The sequence below is a fragment of the Cydia strobilella genome, chromosome 19, assembly GCF_947568885.1.
Source record: "Cydia strobilella chromosome 19, ilCydStro3.1, whole genome shotgun sequence".
Taxonomy (NCBI): domain Eukaryota; kingdom Metazoa; phylum Arthropoda; class Insecta; order Lepidoptera; family Tortricidae; genus Cydia; species Cydia strobilella.
The window spans coordinates 4,643,548-4,657,349 of record NC_086059.1 but is presented as its reverse complement, the minus strand read 5'-3'; the positions used below and the strand labels follow the sequence as shown (position 1 = coordinate 4,657,349).

General features: G+C 36.7%; 1 protein-coding gene across 1 annotated transcript in view; it reads left to right on the top strand.

Annotated features, from left to right (window-relative positions):
• Window positions 1-659: 659 nt before the first annotated feature.
• Window positions 660-13,802, top strand: part of LOC134750287 (uncharacterized) — a 196,504-nt gene continuing 183,361 nt past the window's right edge. Inside the window, exon 1 of the mRNA XM_063685448.1 lies at window positions 660-807. Coding sequence (XP_063541518.1) covers window positions 682-807 — 126 coding nt within the window. The 5' untranslated portion in view covers window positions 660-681. The remainder of the gene's footprint in view (window positions 808-13,802) is intronic.

Genomic DNA, 13,802 nt, shown 5'->3' with positions numbered 1-13,802 from the left:
AAACAGTAATTGAATTTTGCATCTCAATCTTACAAATACTTATACGCACCACCACGCATAACCAACCATATGTGATTTTTTTTAATTACTTAGCAGGTACCTACGCGTTGGTACGGTCGTTATGTGTTTGTGAGTCTAGGTGCAAATAAAACTCCTTACTTTTTATTTTATTTTTGCTTTTCTGGACTACATATATCTCCTAATTAAGTTAAAAATTATATTTATAGTCTAAAAATTAATATAAAACGATTTATATTGTCTTTAGGGTTCCGTACCCAAAGGGTAAAAACGGGACCCTATTACTAAGACTCCTCTATCCGTCTGTCCGTCTGTCTGTCACCAGGCTGTATCTCATGAACCGTGATAGCTAGAAAGTTGAAATTTTTCACTGATGATGTATTTCTGTTGCCGCTATAACAACACATACTAAAAAGTACGGAACCCTCGGTGGGCGAGTCTGACTCGCACTTGTCCGGTTTTTATATAATAACAATTGTTATTCACTGTATTTTTTCCTTGTTTCAGATGTCGAGTGAAAACAAACGGTTGTGCGCAAATAACAAATATATAATTAGATAGTTACTTAAGTGCCAAAAGTGAAAAAAAAAAAAACATTTCTCGAAGTGTAAATAAAATTTTAAAAAATAGGTATAAAAAAGATTTTAATGCCATTAGGGAAGCATGAAATTGAGCGTGAGCGCATACCGCGCGCACGCGTCGGCGCACAAGAAGATCCTGACGTCATCGTATCAGCAGCACTACGGGAGCACCGCTGCGCCGCCCATTTGTACTGCCTTCACGCCTAAGGTACGATGAACGTCGTTATACTTACATTATATTGAAATGAAATGAAATGAAATGAAATGTTTTTATTTGTCAGAATATGGTACATTGATGTGATCTTAAGTTAATGCAAGTTCCATCATATTCTACCGTGAAGTCGGTATTCTCTTTTTTCTTGGCAAAAATTAAAAACTGATAAGTTCAAGCCTCGGTTTAGCCTAAGAAAAAGTAACTAACTAACTAACATGGCTCAACGACCCAAAGAGGGTCTTGGGCTCCAAAACGAGAGCACTCCACTTTTCCCGATCCTGTGCCGTTTCCTGCCAATTATCGGCTTGAAGCTGTCGCAGATCCGCTTCTACACTGTCTCCCCAGCGGTATCTGGGCCGACCCTCCGGGCGGCCACCAGTCGGTCTTCCCAAGTACGCCCTTTTGCCAGCCCGATCCTCTCCCATTCTCAATAGGTGACCGAACCAGCGAATTCTGTGGGATTTAGTTTCGCCGATAATATTGGGTCCGCCCACCAACTCCTCGATTTCGGCATTCTTCAATACCCTCCACGTGCCGTTGTCTCTCTTGATAGGTCCCAGGATCTTACGGAAGAAAAAGAAAAAGTAATTTACGAAAAAATACAAAATGAGAAAATCAGGTAACTTTAGTCCACAACTTACAACTATGGTCCAAATTCAAGAGTGTACATTCAATTCATGTCATCATTTAGATTACAAAATTTACGTTCGAATTGGCCTCCATTAAAAGCATTTTGCAAACGTAACATTTTAATTCAGACGTCATTCTAGCTAACGGGCAAGAGCAAAATGCAAGTTCATTAGAAAATAGCATTAAGGATGCCTGCATTATCACAATGTTAGAATAGAATTACGAGCTATTGTAGCAGAAACAAAAGCAACACGAAATTCTTTTGTTTTGAAGAGAATGCTCAACTTTATTTCTATTTTAAGTTGAAATTTATTAACTCCGTTTTTAAAAAGAATTGTTTGTACCAGTGGTTTATGAAACAATAAAAAGATCATACAAAATTTAAAAAAATATTTTAGAAAATGACACATAAAACACACAATGACACATTTTACTGATATCATGGTATTATTTTTACGAAAATTTTGTCTTGTCTAAATTCTTGCTCAAAACGAGGAATGTCGGAACGTAAATTAGAGGGCCACGTGATAACTTGAAGGAAAAACTAAAAAAAAAAACCAATCTGCTATGTGAAGCATGCGTATGAAAAGCAACAAGAAATGCCATTTCTTTTTGCTCTTAAGACTAGAAACAGGTAAGTAAGTGTCTACCAACAAACCAAATTTTAGAAAAGTAACATACCTAGCCTGTACGTAAAAACTAGCCAAGTCAAATCCTGAACTTTAATTACATCACATGTGAACTAGAACTTGGCACCCATAGATCTCAATTATTTTGCCGGTGAAGTCAACAACGACGCATATTCTTAATATTGAACTTGGCTCTCATTTCACATTTATGTTTTTGATGGAATAGAATATTTAGGAGCACTAGTGCCCACGTCAATTCCTGGGATTAGTTGCCAAGCAGACCCCAAGCTCCCATGAGCCGTGGCAAAAACGCCGGGACAACGCGAGGAAGATGATGATGAGAATATTTAGGAGCAAAGTCGGCCTGGTCAGCCATATTAGGGCTCACGATAATATACAACGTCCTTAATGTTAATTATTATCATCTGAAGCGATGAGCAGGACTATATATATACATTATCCTCTTTTTTATCTGTGAAAACTAGATTAAAAATGTCAGTTGTGCAATTAGAGGTACATTTTGTGTCCGCAGACAGGTCAAAGCCTAGCTTCATAAACCCGGATGCGGAGTCAAGGTGTAATAAATCTCCACCTTGCACCGCATGTCCGAATTATTTGCTGAAATATCCCTTGTCACTCCAAAAGGACATAAATCACTCTAAATGCCTGCTTACTTCAGATCTATTTATAAAGAACGAGTAATGTGTACCTTATAATAGTAAAACGACATTCGTTTCTTTAGATTACATTGTTATACGCTGTTTTGGTATTGAATTTACGTCCTAGTCTGCCTCAATGTCTTTATTGGATTTTGAACTTTGAATCTTCGCATTGTTACGGTGAAATTAGGCTTTTAGTGTGATTTAGGATTCTAGTCATATGCGAAGTCGTAAAAGTCTGTTCGGATTGGGTAAATGGAACGCGTTTGTGTAATATTTAGTAAGCTACGGTAACTTACAGCTCTTTCCCACTGACGTCCAGTTTTTTCGGGTACGGTTTTCTGCAGGATCCCGTTTTAGTGGTGTACGTGCTAATTCATACTTCTAAAAACGGGATCCTGCAGAAAACCGTACCGGCAAAAAACTGGACGTCAGTGGGAAAGAGCTGTAAGTTACTGTAGCTTACTAAATATTACACAAACGCGTTCCATTTACCCAATCCGAACAGACTTTTACGACTTCGCATATGACTAGAATCCTAAATCACACTAAATGCCTAATTTCACCGTAACAATGCGAAGATTCAAAGTTCAAAATCCAATAAAGACATTGAGGCAGACTAGGACTCAGACAGAGACAGGAGGTAGGAGGGTAGGTTAAAAACAATGTTTGCAATAGCATTAATTTACATATTAATAATTTTCTTGTTATCTAATTTCGCACGCGACTGAGTCAGAGAGATGATTTTCTTTTTATACCAGTCAGCTTCGATACCATAAAATGCTGTTTTGTCATGGGGTCACTTTTGTCATTATCAGCATGTTCTAAAACGATGGCAAATGATAATTTTTTTTTTCTTCATCTATGTTGAAAGTTGTAGATTCTCGCTTTCAGTACTTTCTACAATAATTTCTCGAGTGCTCCGATCTTTCACAAACCAAACGTACTCCAAAAATTCTGACCATTTAAGTTACCTCCCCTGGATCTTCCTGACTACTTGTACTTTATTTTATACCTATTCAAATCACATAATATTAAGGTAGATTCCATTTTGTTCAGAAACAGAAGACGGGACCTAATTGTCTGAGCGAGGCGTTACTCCCGGATAGAGCGTAATGGTAAAATGATACTCTTATATAACGAAAGGCCTAAAGAGGTACAGGCGTATTGAATGGTAAAACTTTATTGGAGCTCTTGTCTTATACGCGGTTATACCACTGACGCGGATCCGCACACCGCTCCGGTGTGTGAGCGAGATAGTGTTATGTACGGAGCCGATAGCAATGTCATGACATTTATTGGCCAAAAATCTACGCTAGGAGTAGTTTATAAAGAAAAAAAATTCGATACGAAGTTCTAATTAAAAATGTAATATAATGTATGTATATAAACATTATTTTTATTCGTTTTTGGGTTCAGTCAGTTACAATATACTATCGAATGTAACAACGTGCTAAAATAACAGTCAAACTCCAAGTGTTGAAAAAAATAGTGATATTTCCGAGGGATCTGAAGCTAAACTTTCAACCGAAGGACCCGGGTATGTCCTTAAACTACGTCCAAAAGAGCCCGAAAAAGCCCGAAAAACCCGCGTGATGGCCATTTCTTCCATCGCATGGTTCGCGCGGCGCGCCATATCTTTTGTCTAATTTCCTGGCCCCCTCTTAAATATAGCCCATAACTTGAATATGTACCTTTTTATAACCAAACGTAATGAAAGTAGTCGTTTTATTAGCGTATCTTATAATGGATATCCTATAAAGATTCGACAATTTGCGACATAAAGTATGTAATAGAAAATGTTTGGTTCATTGGTCGTTCCGGCGGCGGGCGACATAATTCTTGATCAGGGTGCGATAGCCGGTACTGTGGATATCGTTCAAGCTTTGATAACGTTATAAAAATATCGTTATCGTAACGGAATATTTGATTTTTATTATATTACACATTATCATAATAAGGATTTGTTTTATTTCGTTATTTATTATTGTGACAAAAGTTTGATAATGAACACGTTAGAATATTATCTTTGTAATAATGCTATTATATTAGTTGTTTTATAAATAAAATAGATTTTTGTTATTACAAATGATGAGTAGTAATCGTTTTGTAGTTAAAAGCGAAGATTTCTACAAATATTCGTCATGCAAAATAAAGTAATAGAAAATGTTCAGTTTATTCCTCATTCCGGCAGGCAACATAATTCTTGGTCAGGGAGCCATTACCGATCATGTAGACATCGCTCGTTATCTTTATGATATATTTCGTTTTGGTTTGGTTTTACATTATAAAAATTCATTACGTTATGTTACGTATTATTCAGACTTAATGTTATAATTATATTGATTTTATTCATTTATAATTTTTTGCAGAAATAAACTAAATATTCCGGAATTATTACCTTGTGACATCCTCTCACAGGCAACCATTACTGTTAAATTGAGACACTTTAATAAATAGGACTCATTTGATTTTAAAATATAACTATCTTATAGGTTATTTTTAGTGAAAAGTGAATTTGGCAGCACGCAGCTAGTTTCATTTGATACAAAATAAACAATAATAAAGTTCAGATAGCATTAAAAAAAATATTTCACATAATATTCTTATTAAATAGGTACCGTTGAATAAGCGTTACGTTCAATAACGTTATTATAGATAACGTTCCTATAGAACAGCAGAATATTTCTAGCCATTCCGATATCACGCACACGACCATTCGTATAATAAAATATTGGTGCCGCGTCGGTAGCAATAAGGATGCCATTCCGTGGACGGGAATGGAACGCGACTATTCTAGGAAACATCTTTGTGTAGGCAATAGGAAATCCAATGATATTATATTGATACTAGCTTTTCTACACCCACGAGGAGCTCAATAATTCCACTCAAATACAAACTACCGATTTCCGTTTAATTTATGCGGGACCTAGTTAGAGTAATATGTATATTTATTGATATTTTTTCAGTTACTGGGTTAGTCATTTAAGCACTGATGAAAGGTTTAATGTATATTTATATAAATAATAAATAAAAATTGTTTATTTCTAATGAATATTCACATAGGTACAGTATTTACTGACCTCCACGCTAGGCTATGCCTGTCCTGTGGAGGAGAGATTGACAATCTTGAACATCTAAAATATATATAAGTAGGTATGTGACGTTGGTACTGCTCAAGGGAATAATACTAAAGGAATTCTATTCGGCCAGTCAATAACATCTTTCGCTTTGAAGCCGGTCGTAAAGCTGATTAACTTCTTTTCCCTTGACAGAAAAACAACCACATACGCTCATCGTATTTTCTCGTAATTTCTCCTCGCACGGCACAGAATAAATATTATGTAATACTTTAAAATTCACCTGTCGTCTTCCCCGAATATTGACAATAGTTTCGCTTTATTTTATTGTTTCTCTCTTGGTTGCCGTGAGAACCAGCGCCGTGAGAAAAAGCGTTCAAACTTCCAAAAAAAATACGTGACAGCTACTCCATATAAAAATAATTATTCGACGCGAGACATATTAGAAATAATCGAGATTATTCCGCTTGTGCAGAATAACCCCTCCAAAGCTTGTCCCTCCCGCGGGGAACGAAACAAATAATTAGATAAATTGCGATCCAGTGCTTGTTACTGGCGTTTTATACGAATTGTTGTCTAGTGCCTTTTTATTAAGTGTGGTGTTTACTATATTCAACAACCGGATAATGTATATCGGATCCTTTACAGCGTTCGTGGTCAACGGGTGATTGAGGAAAAACTACAATGTACAAAAGTAGGGTAAACTCGCATTATTTGGTGACACGCCTAATTCGGTGATACAAGTTTTGAAGCATGACACCGAGGAAAGCTAGTGAATTAGGGCCTTTTAACTAGGGATTTACTGGCCACGAATGGTCTCGAACGTCATATTGTGGCAGATGACTGACCAGAAACCCATATGCCAGGAAATTCTTGTAACGAAATGGCGATGGATCGGACACGTGCTCCGTAGGCCGGACAACCACCTGTCCAAGCAGGGTCTCCGCTGGCAATCGACTGGCAGTAGACGATCGGGGCGGCCTCGTACCACATGGAGGCGATCAGTTGAGAAGGAGGCTGGCTCAACTGGACTCGGCTGGAAAGAGCTGGAAGTATCCAGTGGAAGTATCGTGGGCCGTATGCTTGATTGCCACCGACGTGGTATAAAAAAAAAAGTTGCCGCTCAGAATAGCGACAAATCGAAAATTCTTCTGAGAGCCCTATGTCCCTAATGAGGAATAACAGGATTACATCATCATTATTATAGTTATTATAAAACCAACTGAACTTCGCCACTTGAAAAACTTCCGTCCGATCAAAGAAGGAAGAAAATAAAACCCATTAATAGGCAATCTGAAGTTTCAACTGCTATCGAACTTTCGTAAGTTAAAAACTTTAAAAAAGGTACCTTTGAGTCGTATCGTTTTTTTTATTAAACTTGGAGCTGTAACGAATTTTAAAGGACTTCCGATAAGTCAATTTCGTTTTAATTATACCTTCATTGTGTTTATTTTACCTGAGGTTCATTAAAAGTGATAATAGGGGCATAAATAACTCAAGCAACGTCCGCGTAATGTCCCAATTATTTTGAGCCATTTTAAACTTTATATTTAGAGTTCTTTTTCTGAAGTCATGTTCGACTAAGATAGGAGTTATTGGTGTTTATTCGTTTTAAAGTTCAGTGCTTGTGAGATTAATGGATGTCCTGAATTTGAAATATGTCAAGCTCGAGTCTAGTTATAAAGTAGGTACCTACCTAAATTTATAGATTCACGGATATTTCATACAACTATTGTCATGACATAATGCTGAAGCGACAAACTACTCTGACACTAATACCACAATACTGACAGTAAATAAAAAAATAAAAGTATAGGACATGGACAATCTTACACAAAACTACTTAGTCCTACCGTTAGGTCAATAAGGTTTGTACTGTGGGTACTAGATGGCGATAGGTATATAAATATATAATGTATATAATAGTTAGGTACAGTCAAATAAATTACGAACGAATGTGGAGGGAAGTAACGGGAGAGGAAAACCGAGGATAAGATGGATGGACTGTGTGAGAGATGATATGAAACGAACGCGAGTGAATGTTGAGATGACGGGCGAGAGAGAGGTATGGAAGGAAAAGACATGCTGCGCCGACTCCAAATGAATGGGATAAGGGCAAGCGAATGATGATGACCATTTCGTACTTTGTCAAAGTGATAATCAATATGAAAGTTGCTAGGGACCTCATACTATTGTCACCGTGACAAGGTACGAAATGGTACTGAAATTAAATTCCTTTGCCGTACATAGAAATCCAAACTCAGGAACAAAATATCCGTGTTAATCACACAAATAGATGTCCATGCAAAAATTCGACATGAAAAACAGGCCTATTCGAATGTAGACTAACATCAGAATGATATCTGATTGATCTCAGTTATCATGCATTTCGCTCGTACCTGACCGTACATGTATTGGCGCGAGCGAGCCGTACGATAACCAAATGACATTATCCAGTCATTATTCTGATATCAGTGTACGATCGAATTCGCCTCTACTACCAGGCTAAACTAAATTGACTATAAAAATTAGGTTTTCCATGAACATACTTATAAACCCTAGCAAATTTTCTGCTACTGACTGAATATCCGGATATGTCTACTTATAGTACAGCCGGATACCGGTATCACGTACGGAACCGCCCGGCGTCCGGCCTTCATTAACATCGTAATCCGGTTATTTGTCCTGCGAAACGCGGTTAACCGTACATCCGGACCGCTCGAAGACGGCTGAGATTTTCGACGCTCTATTGACAGGAAATTTTGTGATCGTGTTGAAAATGACGGTCGTTTGATGTTGTATATGGTAATTAAATTTGATTACATGGGTTTGTCGATTCATTTTATCAAACAATTCCAATTTTATTATAGGTCAGGGTTATGATTTCACAAGGCTGCGTGTTTAAGGTATCTGCACCAAAGAAAGCCCATCATTATTTATATATATTTTTTATTTTTGTTTTTTTAATATGAACATGTAGTTCTGTCTATGTAACTAGCGTACATGGACGCAAAATTTGAACCAATATTTGTGAAATTTTGAAACTAGGCAAGATTAAGAACTACTTTGGCGCAGGTACCTTATGTGTGTACCTACTAACCTAGTTATGTGTATGTCGCGTGTGTTTCATCGTGGGGCGTTAAAAATAGAGCCGACTTTGGTAAATAACGTGTTAATTTACTTCGTTTATTACAATTTAATGACATAGGCAAAAAAAATATAGTTTATAGTGTTCGTTTGTCTATCTTGATCTGTTTATTGTTTCATTCTCAATTGCTCAAAGGTTGGCTGGAAGAGATCCCTTATAGGGATAAGTCCGCCTTTGTACATTGTATATATTTATGTTCTTTTATTGTGTTTGTAATCTGTCTTATGTACAATAAAGTGTTTACATACATACATACATACATTTTACTGGGTTCAAAAGAAAGGTTAGATATTCAAACGTTTCGGTAGGTAATACGAATTTCCTAGAAAAGCTGTTGCTACACTTGCTACAAAGTTTTAATAGTAGGTATGTGAATATGAAATCACAAACACAAAATCTATCGTGGCCTATGAATCATAAAACATATCAGCAAACATTGATCCTTTGAGCCAGCATATGACTTTCACGCAAATACGAGCAAAAGAAACTGAACAACCCTTACTATGAGTTTACCTTGGCGGTAAACGCTAGCGACTATCGGCCTGGTTCGAGATTTAAGATACGTCAAAAATTTGCTAAAGATAGGATATGGATCGGACATGTCAGTTTCAAAAGTGACGTTTTTGTTTGAATAAACGTCACTTTTGATACTACGTATGTCAACACTCGCTGTGCTCCAGTAGATGAATGATCCGAAAGAGTCAAAAAGTGCTATTGGAAAAACGAAGCACTTTGTAATGACTTTTTTTTAACTCTTTTCTACGGTAGGTAATTACAGCACACACTTAAGTAAGCATTGGTACCATATCTCATTAGGGTTCGCCAAAGGTCAATTAACTGTGTCAATAATAAAGACTTAATGCACACACGGATATCATAAGTTACCTTCTATTGGCTTAGAACTACCAATGAAACTACCTACCCTTCTTTTAGCTGTTATGGGTTGCAAGTTAAAATTAAGTACCAAAAGACGGTTCTTACAACGGTGACGGCTGTTTTTGCTGACCAACTGTATTTTTGTAAAAATAAAAGAGTGAGTGAGTTTACGCACTCGCTAGCGAATATGCCTGCGTAAAACTTCATGGTAAGGATACTGGCTATGCAATCATTCAAACTAGTATTCATTGGAGCCGGTGATTGATTGATCGCCTGCCCAGGCTTAATCCGGAGCCGTTTTTCTTTTTGCTACGTTTTCTGATAGGTGTTAACTACGTGCTGCTGAAACGTGCCGCGAAACGGTCGTGACGAGATGAGGATTATTCTGCATTTGGATGGCTTAATTTAGCTTCAAAGTGTATTATTTAGATTTAAATATAAAATAAATATTAGTGAACATTTATAAACTGAAATAGACAACATACACTAAAGAAAAAGTGACCAAGTCCACCGGCCGGTTCGATTCCCGCCTCGGCCACCGGTGGACTTGGTTACTTTTTCTTCAGTGTAGGTATGTTATCTATTTCAGTTTATATTTTACATATAGTAGTGTGACTACTTTAAAAAAAAAACATCAAAAAATCTTTCATAAAACAATTTGATTTGATTTGTTCCCTAGTGAACACTTGCTTTCATTAATTTATGTACCAGATTTATGTTTTAACTATAAAACTCCCGTGAGACTCAAACATATTAGATTATTTAAAACCGGGTCACTCACATATTATTAAGTCGAATAGCTCGACATGTTTCGGTTCAATTTACGAGATTTCGGTCAGATTTATGTTAATGTAACGCAAGCGGGTAAGTATAAAGGAAAATTATATTTGGGGAAAATTTTACAAACATGCATCGTCCTCGTTAAGCATAATATATGTTTTAATGTTTAAAATCCATCCAACTATGTAAAGCTACTATTAGCAGCATCGAATAGATGGTGACGGCCATAATATCAAACCTTTCCTACTTACCATAAAAATAAGGATATGTCCCGATATATTTGGCAACCTACCAAGCGACGCCATAAATACTTATTTATAAATAGATATGTACATAAAAACCGGCCAAGTGCGAGTCGGACTCCAGCACCGAGGGTTCCGTACTTTTTAGTATTTGTTGTTATAGCGGCAACAGAAATACATCATCTGTGAAAATGTCAACTGTCTATAGCTATCACGGTTTATGAGATACAGCCTGGTGACAGACAGACAGACGGACAGACAGACAGACGGTAAGCGGAGTCTTAGTAATAGGGTCCCGTTTTTACCCTCTGGGTACGGAACCCTAAAAACGGAGATAAGAGAACATAACTCAACAGAACTCAGGAACAAAACATTCATGCTCGCTACCCAGAGCTTCACGCGGATTCCAATACTGTAAAAAACAAATGGCTGTTTAGAAGTAAAACGTTGGAAGATTAACACTTTGATCTAAATTAATCCTCATGGAATATTTAATAGCTCAGATAACGCGATCAATTCAACAGTGAAATGCGAAATAGTGGAAACTATTGGAAATGTCAGTTTAACTTACACCACTTACATAGTTGGCGAGATCGCGACCGACTGCACTTCCGACTTCCATTATGAAACTCCGACTATTTGCTTGAGTTGCAGCCGGAGTGTATGCAGACGTAACTAGTTAGGGATACTGGGAGTAGTTAGGCGGAGAGGCCGTGATTTCCGGAAGTTGATTCAAATTTAACAATTTGTTATGGGTTGAACACATATTATTATTTATTTATTTATAATATTAACTTAGCGAGACGCTCCGGCTTGGCACGGATAAACCTTTAAATATTATACACCTAAACTTTCCTCAAGAATCAATTTATTGATAGGTGTGAACCCCATGAAAATTCGTTTAGTAGTTTTTGAGTTTATTGTGACAGACAGACGCGGCGGAAGACTTTGTTTTATAAGATGTATGTATTGATTTTTATTGCGTTATGGTTTGATACGATCTTGAAGATCGTTTTGGTGATTGGTGCGCATCTCACGCACTACTTTCAGTTCACTTCGAATGCGCCAATCAGCTTGAGCTACCTGTAAGGTCGTATCAAGATAAAAATCAAAACCGTAACAAAATGGTTAAATCAGAATCGGACTACAAACTATTTTTTTATTGGTATAATCTCATTTTAATCATGAGTAGCGTATTCGTTAAAAAATACTCTAGTGTGACGCTTTGTAAGTGATAATAAAATAAAATAAAATTAATCAGCATAGTAATGCAGCATGCAGCTAACCTAACCTAAACTATGTTTTCAAAAACCTTAAAGATAAATGCGAAAAAAGAGTACCTACTGAAAATATTAAAATTATCTTGACAAAGCGTACGCTGCCAATATATTATGTCCACATGGATATATTGGATATAATACATTTACGAGTAACTCATACTATTACATTGCTAATTTAGTTAACAGTTAATTTTAGTTTATCCTTATTTTACATTTTATTAATAAAGTTTCATCATATTATTACATAAAGGGCAATGTGGGTTTGTGCTCAATTTCTAACTTTACCTATTTGTCTCTCTTGCCGTGGAAACCACTGGCTGTTGGTGCGCTGAGGCCAAGACTTTTATTGGGGAAGTGGGCAGACGGTTGCGGGAGAGTGGTCATGACCCTCGCTCCGGGTCGTTCCTTATGCAAGGGTTGTCCATCGCTGTTCAACGTGGCAACGCAGCGGGCGTGATGGGCTCCTTTGCGTCTGGAGGGGCGCGGAAGCGCGGCGAATTTTGTGAAGTTTTTGTGTTTGTTAGTTTCTTGTATAGGTTAAGATTTTTTTAATGTTTGAAAGTAGATTTCCAAATTGTATTTCTGTTAGTTTAGATTAAGTAATGGTTATTTTAAGTTGTTTTTATGTATTGATTTTGTCATGTGAATGGAATACTTTATCATCAGCTAAACCAGTAAAATTAAAACGGTAAAATACTTTAGTTTGATTAAATATTCCATGTGAAGTTGTTAACGTGTCAAAGTTAGACCTAATTCATATGTGTGCAAAACACAGGCACTTCGTTATCCAGTCAGCAAAAAGTGACAATGTAATGTAGTCACTTAAATAGGAGCCGCTGACGCCGTTCGCACGCTCTAAAGCCTTTTTATGGGTCGCTGTAAAAACCACATGAGTGTGGACTTATTCACATCGTGACGAGCGACTTGCCTCAAGCAACCAATACAAAGCGAACCACATCCGGGGTCCCTTTGGTTGACATAATTATTGAAAGTCATAATGTAATGATTGTCATATTATCATAATTCTGAAACCGTTTACTTTCAGGATTTTCCTCGGGTTATCCTATAGATAGGTTAGGTTAGGTTTGTTTTATGGCAATCCTGAAAAGTTACGCGTTTCTGAGAAAAACCAAATTATGACTAATGATAATATGACAATCATTACATTATGAATTTCAATAATTAGGTCAAACAATAGAGACCCACCGCATCAAAATAGACGCTTGATGAGTTAACCCTTTATACGGTATACTTAGATATTACTCGGAACAAATGACCAGCCTATAATATCATCTTTTTGTAAGTATTTTTTCTTAGCAGAATTTTTACGACTAAAAAGGCGATGAGGCTTGAATCGTGATTTTTTAAATCTGGTAGATGGGGATTTTCAGAAAAATGGTACCATTTACATTTTTCGAAACACCATAAACTTTTGGGTTATTTAGAATCACGAGTACTGAATGAGACAAAGAAAACAGTTTTGTAACGGTCCATACATACAAAATGTATGTGAAAATAGTCCCCGTGATTCTGAGTAGAAATAACCCAAAAGTTGATGGATTTTCGAAAAAAAGTTAATGGTACACTTTTAAGTGAAAATGCCTAGGTACGTTATAGGGTTGACACGTGCGTGTTTGCTCTTGATCGTAAATTATGTAGTTATAT